Source organism: Chelon labrosus (assembly GCF_963514085.1).
Source record: "Chelon labrosus genome assembly, chromosome: 2".
Lineage (NCBI taxonomy): Eukaryota > Metazoa > Chordata > Actinopteri > Mugiliformes > Mugilidae > Chelon > Chelon labrosus.
In genome coordinates this window covers 29523286-29536706 of record NC_140338.1, presented here as the reverse complement: position 1 = coordinate 29536706, position 13421 = coordinate 29523286, and the positions used below count along the sequence as shown (strand labels likewise).

Genomic DNA, 13421 nt, shown 5'->3' with positions numbered 1-13421 from the left:
TGCAGTAGCATGAGGTGCATAGGTAATGAATCAGCCAATGTAAGCCGGTGTCATGGCAGCAAGTTAGGTGCAAGGCCTGCGCTTGAGAAACCCAGTGTGAATTGTATTGGTTCCAATGCACTGGCTCTGCTTTGAAAGCACTTCATGGATATTGTATACAAGGAGAGGTGCCAGCTGACAGGCTATGACAAGCTCATAAAGATTTTATGTATACAGCAGAGCAGAACAATTTTAAACAGCAATGAGGCCCAAATGTAACATAGTCAGAAGCTGGGACTAACATGGCCTGTGATTGACAAAGTGTGAAACATCTTTGTATGAGGCCGCAATCAAACAAAAGAACACACAAGTTTCATTGTTAAGTGCTGTTTCCACCGCTGTTGACAGAACTGGAAGCGTTTAGCTTTTCTCTTGCCTTCTGTTGGCAGTTGTCTGTAGGTCTGCCAATGGGTAACAATGCCTCATGCAGTATTAAATGTGGAGCTGTGCAGAGCTTTGAACATGCCTTCTACAGTCTCAGCAAGAGCAACGACCAAGTGGATGTTCACAGCTGCTGAGGTTGCTGCTGGACACAGGGCTTAAACGCTAAAGAGACAAGAAACATTTTTTTTTTTAAACACACTTAGCATGCAGGATCAGCAGTGCAGATAACTGAGGTATTGTTTGCCACTTTGCTCAGGTTAGAGAAATTGTATGCGTTTGATGAAATTTTGAAAACACTGAGTCAACACTGACTGACAAAAACACTGGCACACTGGGGATGCAAAATATAGAATAAACCCTTGTCTCTCACTTCTGCCCAGCCTCCACGTTCCCCGTGACTCGACAGTGGGGTTGTATTTGAAAGCTTTCTATGATGCACAGAAGATCTGAGCACCGTCCAGCATTCTAAATGTTTGCCACAGCACCAAGAAAACCCTGATGCAAGATTGTGTTGTGTTTAATACAAGAGCATTCTGTGTTTTCCTTTCTTCCTTTAATCCACTCCGGTCCTCTCTGCAGGTAATGAAGGGGTGGTGTTCAGCCATTCTGTAGAGACATCACATGTAAGGGCTGAACCCTTCCAGGACCTCAAGTAAGTACTCTATACTTTGTGAGCATGCATTTGTTAGACAAGCAGTCTGGCACATCGGTCCACTTAACAAGTTCCCCTTGTTAATTTTTTAGTTGTTGTAGAATATTTATGAAGTGTAAGTTCTCGTGAATAATTGCTAAGAGGGTAACGGCATAGTAACAGTTTGGTGATGAATGTGTAGAAATCTGTATCTGTTAAAACTTAAGCTGCTGCGTTAGGCTCGGCGCCAGTCATGTGGCGCAGCGTGCTCATGAATTGTAATCAGCTCACTGCAGGAAGATGTGGTCTGGTGATTGGCAGTCTGACAGCCCTGACAGAGGCAACACAAGTCCTTTGGGCTGCGGAGTACAAGGGTCAGGGTGTTACCGACTGAGTCTCCCACTGACACATGCACTAAACATGTGTAGTGAAGGTTATAAGCTATGTCACTGCACATATCATAGCAAGTCAATATATAAATAATTCAAAGCTGAGGTGGTTTTGGATCACCTCCCTCCCGTCAGCCTGAACACAAGCCAATTTCAGTTTGTGAAAATGAAAAATATGTTTATGACAGCACTGTAGTTGCTCACCCAGCTGCAGTGACTTCAGCTTTATAAATATAAACACAGATGTAAGCCATTAGGTAAATTGTTCAATCTATTAAACGGAATTCAGAAAATAATAATGGAAGTAAATTATTAAAAATTAAAAGAACAGTTTCATATCCTTTAGTAGGTATTTTGCTTCCATTTAGAGAGCGAAATAAACTTGCTCTATGCTGACAGTGATATTCTGTCATGTGTACCACTGTGCTACGGTGGCAGCTGGTTAAAATAGCAACATAATCACAGATGTCTACACGGGCTTGTGCTTGTCCTCTCAGGATAAAAATAACTCAGCCCATGTCGGAGAACCAAGGCACATTTCTGTTCCATGGACAGTGCCATTCTTAGCACCTAGCTCCTAATGGAAAGGTCACTCAGGTCACTTACACAATGCAGGCTGGCTTTTCTAAGTCTGCTCTAGTGTTGTTCCAGTAGGAGCTGCTCCTTCACAATTCAGTTCAGTGGACCCAAAAAGCATGACTCACAGAGCAAAGTGGTGCAAGCGAAGAACAAGCTTTACTTGCAAAAAGGGTTACAAAACCAGGCAGGCAAATGAAATGCAGGGAGCCAGTATAAGTAGTAATTAGATCACAGGCAAGAAGCAAAAAAAGAAAAATAGAAACAAAGAAATGGAACACTGGATGCAATGGGACTAGATAGAAACTGACTGAAAATCTGAAAAGTTAGAGATAGTGAACTGGTGGTATACTGCAGGAAACTGAGTGGATGTGTGGAGAGGAGAGGAAGGAGACACAACTAATGGGAAGGGCAGATACGTGGTGGTGGCAAGGCCTGAAATGGTATGACAAGAAATGAAAAATCTGATCCAGATCTTAAGGATTCATGTGAACTCAGAACAACAAACCAAACATGGTAGACATAAGAAGCACTTGACTTGGCAAACGTTATAGTTTTATAACACAAAAACACATGAAAACGCCAAAGCCAGACAAATGACCACACAGCTCAGGTACTGAGACCGGCGCATCATGATAACAACCTCACACGATGAATGAAAACCGGAAATCTCAGACTGCTAGTCCTTCTGTCACTGCATTATGTAAAGCTGCACCAATATGTGTATTTGTGCCCGTCTTATCCTCATTTTCCCTCCTCTCCTTTGCTAAGTTTTTGGGTGTCTTTCAGAACTTTCAAGCTTTTTCATTACTAATGTCTTAGACTTGTTTGGGCATAGTCAAAGAGGATTAAGTTAAATTGGCTTTTTCACACAAACAACACAAACAGAGAATGAGGAAAAGAAAGAGATGCAGGCGGAGAGAAATGATGGAAGTTAAAGAAGTCATAAGGCACAGTGGAAACAAAGATGAATTCCGTGCTCTGAACAACGGAAGGAAGGAAGTAAAGATGGGGGAGAGATATAATTGACTGAAGAGAGGAAGCAAAAAAGATCTGGATTAGACAGGACAAAGGAAAAGCAGGGCTGGAGTCGGGGTGATGAAGAGGTCAGTCAAAAGTTCGAAAAAGAGACTGCTGAAGATGCTGAGTATGGAGTTCAGGAGGAGGGGACGGAAGTTGCTCCAGTGTACAGGGGAGCAAATTACATCAAACAAGCTGAAGGAGCAGATGATAATGGGATACAGCAAAATATAAATACATTCATGAATGCACAGGGTCCTAGTTGAAGCTAAGATTGTTTCACTTTATTGTGCTGCTCAAGCAGAATTTCAACACACTTCAGTGGTGGTTTGTCTTGGGTTTACACTGCCTAAACCAAGGCTATCTGCTTCCATTTGTTGCAAAATACAGTTTCCACATATTTACTCTATGTATGTTGCAGGCTCAGTGAATATTCAGAGATGATCCACTAAAAGGTTCAGGCTGAGGGGTTGCCTCTTGGCTCAATTGTGATGGCGAAATTCCAGGTTTCAGTTTTATTTATCATCTGCCTTTTCCACTCTTCAATTTTTTTTCTCACTGTAGTTAATTCTTTCATTCATCTTCTGTAACCGCTTGTCCTCTGGAGGGTCGCAGGGGGGCTGGAGTCTATCCCAGCTGTCATTGGGCTAGAGGCCATCACAGGGTTAATACAGAGAGACAGACAACCATTCACACGTTCTGAGTAGCGAGTGAAATAAAAGAAGTTAGATTAGTTGAGAGAACCCGGGAAGTGATGGGAGCAGGTGTGTGGTTAGGCGGGGTAGGAAGATACAGAGAGAGGGAGGAGGGAGAGAGAACATTGGGTCAATGAATGGGTCACTGCAGATAAGTAAGGCGATGAAACCTGTGGCGAAGAGGCTGAAGGTGGAGAAAGAAGAAAGTAAGCACTCCAGTGACTAGGAGTATAAATTCAACAAAGCACATCCTAACATTTGGGCCGTTTTTTTTTTTTTTTTCCATCAGTTTGAACTGTTTTTATGCCATTAACAGAATTGTGGAGTGACATGAAACACGTTGTTGTTAAAAAGCACTTAATGTGTCAGTGTTGCTTGAACACACCTTCTCACCAGCGTCTCCACCAACAACACACCTCTTAGCAGTGGCATGCACTGTACACTAATAACGCACGCTACAACTACGTAAACATGCAAACGCAAATACTGTCTACTGCATGCATCGAGTGAAGCCACTTATCACCCACAATCAGCATTGTTAGAGGAACCGTAACTGAAGAACAGGAAGCTCTGCAGTAAAATTACACTGATGACAAAGGTGATTACATGCTTGAAATACATCCCTCTCTATGTCATCGCTTACTGTGAAATGAAAAGGTCACAGTCATTATTAAAATATTATTATTATTACTATTTTTTACTGTTAGTGGATATTAGTGATGTGTCATGCGCAAAAGAGCCGACTCTAAGAGCCGATGCTTCGTAGTGAATCAGAAGAGACGATTCCTAATGAGTGAGAGCTGGCTCACCGCTACTTTTTTTGCCTTTTGCTCTTTCATCTCTGCTCGCGTGAAGACGGGGACAGAACTTTGTTTTGATGGGCAAGGTATGCGGCCAATCACATGTGAGGACTTAGGATCATACCATTATGTGGAAGCAGAGAGGAAGACAGACGCTGTGGCTGACAGAGTAAGACAGCAGACAGCGGTGAGGAAGAGAGTACGAGTGCGCTTAGTTATGAGTTACGCACGGAAACGAAGCCGCATCAGGCTGAAATTTACAGACAGTTGGGATGGCAAAGCAGAGTGTCTTCACTGCAAAATGAAAACAATATTAACAGCAGGTTCCACCACAAACCTGCACAAGGACATTTATAGTTTGGTTCTGTTTTTGCTTGTGTGGATCTGATTGCAGTGTTTTGGTCATTTGTTTGCACAATTAAAGTTTTATTGAAATATTAAACAAAAGTAAGAATGCTTTGTAACAGAGTAACTGCCCAAAATGAGACAATTATTAGGCTTCTTATAAAAACATTGATTGCAAAAGGGCTTCTCAACACACAAACCGTATGTATTTGCTGTGTTGGTTTAAAATATTAAGCTATAAACGATACTAAATAAAGAGCCGTTCAGGAGAGAGCTGGCTCTTCTTTGGGAGCCGTGGCAAAAGAGCCGGCTCTCAGAAAAGAGCCGAACTGCCCATCACTAATAGATCAACACAAAAAAGAAAATGTCGGTTCACCATTTTTTTTGGCGAGATTTTAATCCTTTTCTTTTTGCGACTTTGTATCTTTCCCCTCTCTTCTTCTCGTCATGGTCCGCCTCACCTCTTCCCCTTCCCACATCTCTCATGCCGAGCAGCTCTCTCACATACACACTTTTCTACACACACTTTTCTTCCCATATGTGCATTCCTTCTTTCTGATTCCCCCTCTTTTTCCGTCTCGTTATGAAAAGTAGAGAGTGATGCAGTGAAGGTAAATGGGACATGTAATGAGCGAATTGAAGACCGTTTAAAGCTAATGACCTATCTTACAGTTTAACACTCAGACAGGCGACAGGGAAAGAGGGAAACCTAGAAAGGTGTATGAGACGTGTACTGTATATGTATATACACATTATATGATATTTAGTACAGGTAAAAGGGTGTATATTACTTCTGCAAATGAGTATTTTATACCCTTTACAGTTACTATTGACTTCAGTTTGCACTGGGGGCCGAGTGAACGTTGCAGCAGAGATCGAAAGGATGTGAGACATTAGACGAGACACTTAACATCAAGTTACATTTGAGGAAACGCAGACTTGATGGCACATTGGATGTGTATACAAGCACTTGATAGATTAAACAATCAATCCCAGACAACCACAAACTGAAACAAAAACTCATTTGCAAGCACTTATATTTGCATTCTCACTGTGCGACTGAGCCATAACAGAAACAGCTATAGGGAGGTGACCAGAGTCACAGAGCTAGCCACAGTGGCCAGAGTGGGATGCAGGGAAGATTTATAACAGTGTTTAAAATATCCCAGGAGTCTTGCAGTGGAGAGGAAACATCACTGAAGTTAAGGGGGCATGAATCGGGACACACAGAGGTAGAAGTGGGTGATGCTTGTAGTACAGAAACAAAATACTCAGCTCCCTGCTTGCCAGAAAACACTTCAGTAAATCGACGCTGTGCGCTTTCAAAGGCTCTGGTGTGATCACCACTGTAAGCCATGTTCACACTGCTGCTTTTTTCAGACTGCTTTTTTTTTCTGTCTAAAGTGCAGAGAAAGCGGCCGCGGGGCAGACAGAGAATAGTGGTCTTAGAAAAAAAAGTGCTGTGCCTGGCATCTTTTTAAGCAGCAGCTCAGTCCAGCGTCTTATAGAAGCATCAGTGATGGTGACTGACTAAATAACATGAAAAAGAAACAAACAAAAAGAAGCGGGGATCGACAATTTGTGTGCAGCTGACGACAACAACAGACAGGCTGAAAATGGAGGAAGTAGATGTAGAAAAGCTGGTGGCAAATGCTTCTCTGATAACTGTGTGTCGGGACTTTCTACTGTAAATGCTTAAGAGTTGTCCCTGGTGCAGTTTACAGGCAGACGCATCGAGTCACTGTGATAACAAATCTGCTTTTCATTATCAGCGCGACATGTAGCTGAGGCAGCACCGGAACCACAGAAATAATGTGAATGCCACCTTAGACGTATTGGAAAAGGTCCCACAAGGTAACAAGAATGGCTGTGCCTACTTAAAGCCTGAACGTGCAATATTGGCGTCAAATTACCTCTAAAGATGAGCTGTCCTTTTCAGTTTTTGGTTGTTTTTTTTTTCTTCCAGATTTGAGTGAAATGTGCCTTAGCATTAAAAAAAAAAAAAAATATATATATATATATATATATATATATAGACAGATATTGCCGGTTGAATATGCTAATTAGTCAACATCTATAATTACATTTCCAAGGGATACATCACAGCAAAAGCATTATTGTGACCTTCAGCAGCCAGTCACGCAAGCTAAATTCCAGCCTGCTCCCTTTTCTGCTTGTCGTCCCCTTTATCTCACCCTGTTAACCTCTGTCTCTCTTCATTATCCAATAAAAGCACAAAACAAATAACACACAACGATATATACTGCATTTATAATCTCACAGAGCCTTTGCCTTAAGCCAAACATCTTTATTTTGACAGTATGTATACTTTAACTTTTTAACTGGCCTACCAGCGGTACTATTTTGTTATTTATTTATTCACAACTTCCCTACATTTAATAGGCTGTGTCTGGGTTTATAATTATATGATACAGAAAATGTCATTCTCACATCAGTACTAGTGATGCACGATATATCGGCCGCCGATATAATATCGGCCGATATGGTCATTTTTTTACACATCGGTATCGGTCAGGTGTAAAAATAGAGCCGATGTGAACAGGCCGATAATTATTCCTGTGTATTTGATGTGTGTGCAGAGCTCGTGAGCGGAGCTGAGCGGTGCGAATGTCCTGCTCCTCGCTCAGGTGGCTGTTCAGTTGGCCGCTCCTCCGCTCAAATTCACGTCAGGCCGCTCCGCTCAATTTCGCTCCCCGCTCCACCTAAAAGTCCTCCCCCGCTGCAGCGAAATCGCTCCACGCTCGCTCCAATTTAAAAGAGGGAGAAATAACCCTATCAGTTTCCTTTCTAAAATATTTCACGAACTCCATCTTGCCATGGCAATTTTTTTGAAAATGAACGGTTTTGGTTTTATTAGGAAGAAATGAATTCTGGGTGGATTTGGGCACGTGTCAGACTGGTGGTGTGAGCGGTATCGGAGCGGAACAGAGCGCCCGCTCCGGCCTCTAAATTAACAAGCGCTCCGCGCTCCACCAAAATTCCATCCGCTCCGCCCCTCGCTCGCTCGCGCTCCGCTCACTTGCTCTGGTAGCAGTAGCTTTCTTCCGCTGCTTAGCATTAGCTAGTTTTTCATATTCTTTGTAGGCTTCGGGATGCTTGTTTTTTAAGTGGGTGATCAAATTGGTTGTGTTGAACGATTTGACACGAGCTCCCCCTCGCATCACCCGGCCTTCACAGTCATTACATACAGCATAGCGAGGAGTCATTACATACAGCATAGGATCCTCTTCAAAGACTTTGAAAAATGAATAAACAGACGACATCTCTGCTCAACTAAAGATTTTTCAATGTTTACAGAAAACAGTATCAGTCATTTCTGAAAATAAAATGCAAAAGTAAAAGAAAAAAATGATTTATTGATGATTAATGATTTTGATTATCATAAAAATGTGTTTCATATATATATATCGACATCGGTAAATATCGGTATCGGCCATAACAGCAATATTAACATCGGTTATCGGTATCGGCCAGAATTTTTACATCGGTGCATCACTAATCAGTACACATTCTAATATATCCCACACTGGTCATGCCTTTACTGTAACTCATTGTTTTTAATTATTGTTGCATTTAAACCAAGCAGAACAATGCAAAGAACATCTTGTGTTCAGTGTTTCAGTGATGAGATATAAATCGGCAGGGTGACAGTGGTGCACACAGCACTGTAGTTTGTACTCATCTGAGGCAATATTGAAGACCTCCACTCCACCGTTCTAACAGTCAATGAGGGGCCTATCCAGTGGCATTGTCGGTCTGAACAAGGCCTTAATCAAACCAAAGCATCAATCAAGACCAAATCCATCCTTTTACAACGGTTGCATTTTTTTGTCAAATCAAAGACAAATCAAGTCACAAACAGACCTTCAGACATTTCTGCGGCATTATCTTTGAAGTACTTTGATTGGTGAGGGTTTCAGTGAGTTTATGTGTGTCTGTCTGTCTGTCTGTGTGTGTGCGTGCAGTCTCAGAGAATACTCTTTATAAGAAAATAAAATAGCCTTGTTTCGTTGTTGTCGATTGGGCATCCATTTAGTTTCCGGTCTTTGAGGAGAGAGGATAGGGAAGAGAGAAAGAGTGTCACACTGAAATACATCCAAGATATGGTGAGATTGAGAATGTCTTAAAAAATGTAAAATCATATTTGTTGGGGAAAATTGAGTGACAGGAGTCCTGAAATCACTCAATGAACACTGACAGCAAGCTGCCAAAGGCGTAGAAAGAATCTGAAGGTAAAGAGAGACGAACTTCAATCAGCCTATAAATAACTGAGGACGGCAAAACAGACAGATGAGTGGCTGAAAAGCTAGACTGACAGCCAGACAGCCTTGATTCTTAATGTAATGTAAATCCATTTTTAGTCATATCTAGGTGCTAATCCCTTAGGTTCTCTCTGTCGTCTTTCCCCCAATCTGTGGTCTGTTTTTGGCACTTGTCCATCAAGTATAGGCCATGCTGTGCCATGTTACCAGATTTTCGACTGATGAAGTTTTGGTAGAAAAGCCAGCAAAAATCTGAAAAACGTGCGGGACTGCCACTGCATGGAAAAGCGCTACCTTGAAAGAGATTTTGACAAAGATCTGCAAACAATCAACACGCGGGTCAAAAAGTTTGAGGAGTCTCACACAGCAGAATCACCCTGCTGATGCAAGCGGATATTGGGTTACCTTGGGTCTCCATCTGGTTGGCTCCACAGCAGAGAGAAAGAAGCTGCTGCAGTCAATATCTCTTTGTTTCTATCCATTCTTTCATCCTCTTATCCCTCCCTCTGTGACTTCTTCTCCTCTAACCAGGGCCTTGGGTCATGAGGAAGCTCCCTGGAGAGAGTTAGCCCTAACACAGACAAGGGCATCGGTTGAGGATTTGTGCTCTGTGCCCCCTCTCCCTGTCTGTTGCTCTGTTTCAACACGTCTATCTAGCCTTCCGTCTGAGGAAATTAAAGAGGACTGCCGAAGAACTCAGAGCCCTGTCTGACTCAGGGGCATGGGAAAGGACTATATGTAGAATGGATTATTTAGAAAAGGACAGCACAGGAAGCAGTTTAAAAAGAGAGCTTAAAGAAAAGTTCCTCAGAGCACATACACGCTCCAGGATCCATGCAAAAGCTGGTAATTTTTAAAATAAAGGGCAAAGGGAACATAGTCTGTCACCATGATTTACATTTGCAAACTGGCAATAGATAGAGCGTGGAAATGGAAAATGTCTTTTTCATACTTAAACTGGTAGAATACCTTTTAGTTATAACCCAAAACATGTGATTTTTTAAAAAATTTCTTTGGACTGAAAAAATCCATTTAAGTCCCTAAATCCCAAATGAGACCCCTCTAGATCAACCCACATAGCTGCCAGGAAATAAAATGCATTCAACTGCTCTATCCACCCATGCATTCCCCGCTGGAAAAGCCAAGAATGGCACAAATACACTATACAGAGCAACGGGAGTCATTTATTAAAATCTCTTTTGATCTGATGTGTTTAACCCTTCTCCTCCTCAACAAGGTCTCCCTCAAGGGTTACTGTTAGTGAAAATCTGTTTTGTGTTGTTTTTTCTGTTACTGTTGTGGTTTTTATTTCATAGCCTTGTAGCTTCTAAGCTCAAGAGGCGTCACACAGGACACTCAAACTTTGTACAAAGAGAAGTTGTTCCTGTTCTCTGTCCTTGTGTACGTCCCTCTAAATTAAACCTGATCCCGTGGTGAGGTCAGCTCCTGAAAGTTTCTTTGGCGGAGGCAATTGGTCTGTCTTCCTCCCTTTGTTCTGTCCTTTTCATTGCCAGTGCTTTTCAGTCTTGGCCCTTGTGTATGCTGCTGTCTTTTTTTCTCTAGTGGGCTGGTAATTGCTCTTAATTCATTCACCAGTGAGTCTTTTTCTGTCTTGCACTATTTTGTTTTGGTGTTTTTTTGTTTTTTTTTTGGTTCATTTCTTTCCTTCCCAATAAGAAGTTCTTTCTTTAGTAGATCCCCATATGACAAATATCCCTAAATGGCCTGGGAACCTACTTTAACCCAATTACAGACTTTACATTTTTATGAGTCCTTGAAGTAGAGAATAAGGAAATGATTCACCCGTTTCCCTGCCCTTCCTTACCTACACACCCAGCAGTTCGTACATAAGTTTCCACTAAGATATGCAAAACAAGTAGTAGTTAATGACAAGGAGGGTAATAAATATGTGATTCTATGCACATAGCAACTCATTATTTTGAATAATTAAATGGCCTGAAGTCAGAGGTTTAACAAATAATCCAGAGTGTCTTGAACCTTCACATTAGAGAAGTTCGTTTTTTGTGTTGCTGATTTAATTGAGGTTACAATCCTCAAATGCCTAGTAGAAACAACAATGTGATCTGAATGAGGCCCACTTCCCACGCACATTTTGAAGGAGTCTCAGAGCAGAGTTGATTTACCCAGGTTTTCCTGTGAGCAGCCAGATGGAGGGGCATGGTGTGGGATGGCAAAGTACACACCTAATTAGCTCCAAAAACTAAGAGAGTGAGTCCGCCCCTGGCAGTTTTCTTTTTTTTTTTTTTTTTTTTTTGATTAAAAAGTTGGGGTTTGTGTCAAAGTAATTGGAAATCATTAAAATGTTGAATAAGCCACATTCCCTTTGAACTGTGCCTTTGGGAGAAGGTTCTTTTTACACTACACTTTTCTTTCACGAGTAGCAGAACAGCATTAGAGTCGTTTTTATGCTCATAGGGTCAAATTGATACAAGGATCAACTGAAAGTTTGGAAGAAAACAAAACAACTTTGGGCTTTGTTTTAATCCTTCCTCGCTTTTCTTCTCCTCGTTCTTTTCCCCCTTTCAGCAGTAATCACAGCAAGCGGTCCTGTCTTTAGAGGAATTTGAAGAGTATTATTTGTCCTTGTACCGATGGGTATAAAGTCAGTTTTGTACCAGAATTATTGCCCTGCTGTGAGAATGGTTGACATTTATGGTACAGTAATATTTACCTATATTTTATATATGGATAACTTTCATTCAAACGTTGCAGCTGTCCCCTATCAGCTGAACCAAGACTATATTTGTGCTCCTTACAAAACACTTTGCTGTCCTGCGATTGGATTTTGGACGCATCCAACGCCTTCCTTTCTCCTTGATACAACAAGGACAATCAGCCCTGCTCTCTTCGGTCTCCTATTGATTAGACGTGCAGGGAAATCATTGAGTGCAAAGAGAGAGAGAGGGAAAGCAAGCTGAATGGCAAGCGAGCATGGTTATGGGAACAATCCATAATGTATCTGAATTTCTGTGTGTGATTTGGTCTTGTCGTTACACTGTCATGTTGCACCAGTCGAAGCAGTTTTCCGGATAATGACAATGGTTACAAGTGTAGAAATTTTTAAGGAGGCAGTTTAATGATGTGACCTGTAGGAATGTGCTGATTAAATACCTTGTTCCATGTTATTATTACCATGGACTTCATGTCAAATGGGCACACAGAGGAGTTGTCATCCAGTCGAGTTTATGGTCACTACTGTCTTTTCTGCTTGGAGCTGGCTTGTTAGTTTAAATCCATAATCACAAACTGTGAACACTGAAATCACTGCGAATCAATTAAAGCTGAAGTGACAGGGCAAATACCTGGGCCAACATCTAGCAACCACTGGTGGTATTACAGTTTGAGGCTCTAATGAAATTTGCTTCAGCTTAAAAATGGCTACTTCTTTACATCCAGGTGTAATATGTATTTACATTTTACATCTGTTTCACACATACTTATAATACAAGTTGTGAAATGCAGTACAACGTAGGTATGATATGACCATCAGAAACGTCTCGAGAGAGTCAGTTTAAAATATTAAAAGGATAAACGTGACACAAGGCACCAAAAAAAAAAAAAAAAAAAACATTAAAGTCCACTGAGGAATTAAATGATTTGTTCCTTATGATGAACAATAACTTTTGCACCTGAATTATAAAGTAGTAGTGAGAGCAGTATTATGCTATTACATTGCTACACACATTGCTAAAAGAAAAAGTGTTACAGAGTACAGAGTTACAGAAGCTTCTAACCGTTTGAATAAACCTGAAACATTAAGATGAGTTTGAATGTTTCTGTCATGCACCTTTCCTTCATAACATATCTCCTGGGGAATGAGCAGTTATGAGTTTTGAACAAACATCATAACCGCTGTCTGGATCTGATCTGATCAGTTTAGTACTCTTATGTACAGCGGACAAGTCATAGGTAATATGTTCAAGCTGGATGATGATTCTTATAGAAGCCAGGACTCTGATGTCAGAGTCTACTAAGCTACATATAAGCATGTTGGCTAATCAGAAGGCTGTATTGTGTGTAGGTAAGATGTTCTGATAATTGTCAGACAGATTCTAAACAAACAATAGACTAGAAACCAGACCAACCTCACCATCTGCTATTTTTTTTGTGGCAAAAAGTTGATCTGGAACTGCTGTGTTTGCTCCACGAAGATCTGCTCAGCCAAACAAATAGTTTGGTTGGGGTGTATGAAATGGACAGAAGAATAACAGTATTCATACACATTCTCTAAAGCCAGT

The 13421-nt window shown here is 41.3% G+C and overlaps 1 protein-coding gene across 1 annotated transcript in view; it reads left to right on the top strand.

Annotated features, from left to right (window-relative positions):
* LOC311496769 (zeta-sarcoglycan-like) overlaps positions 1 to 13421 on the top strand; it is a gene marked incomplete at its 5' end in the record, with an annotated part of 338082 nt that overhangs the window by 289682 nt on the left and 34979 nt on the right. The window contains one exon of the mRNA XM_084556747.1: positions 1003 to 1075. Within this exon, the coding sequence (XP_084412873.1) occupies positions 1003 to 1075 (73 nt within the window). The remainder of the gene's footprint in view (positions 1 to 1002; positions 1076 to 13421) is intronic.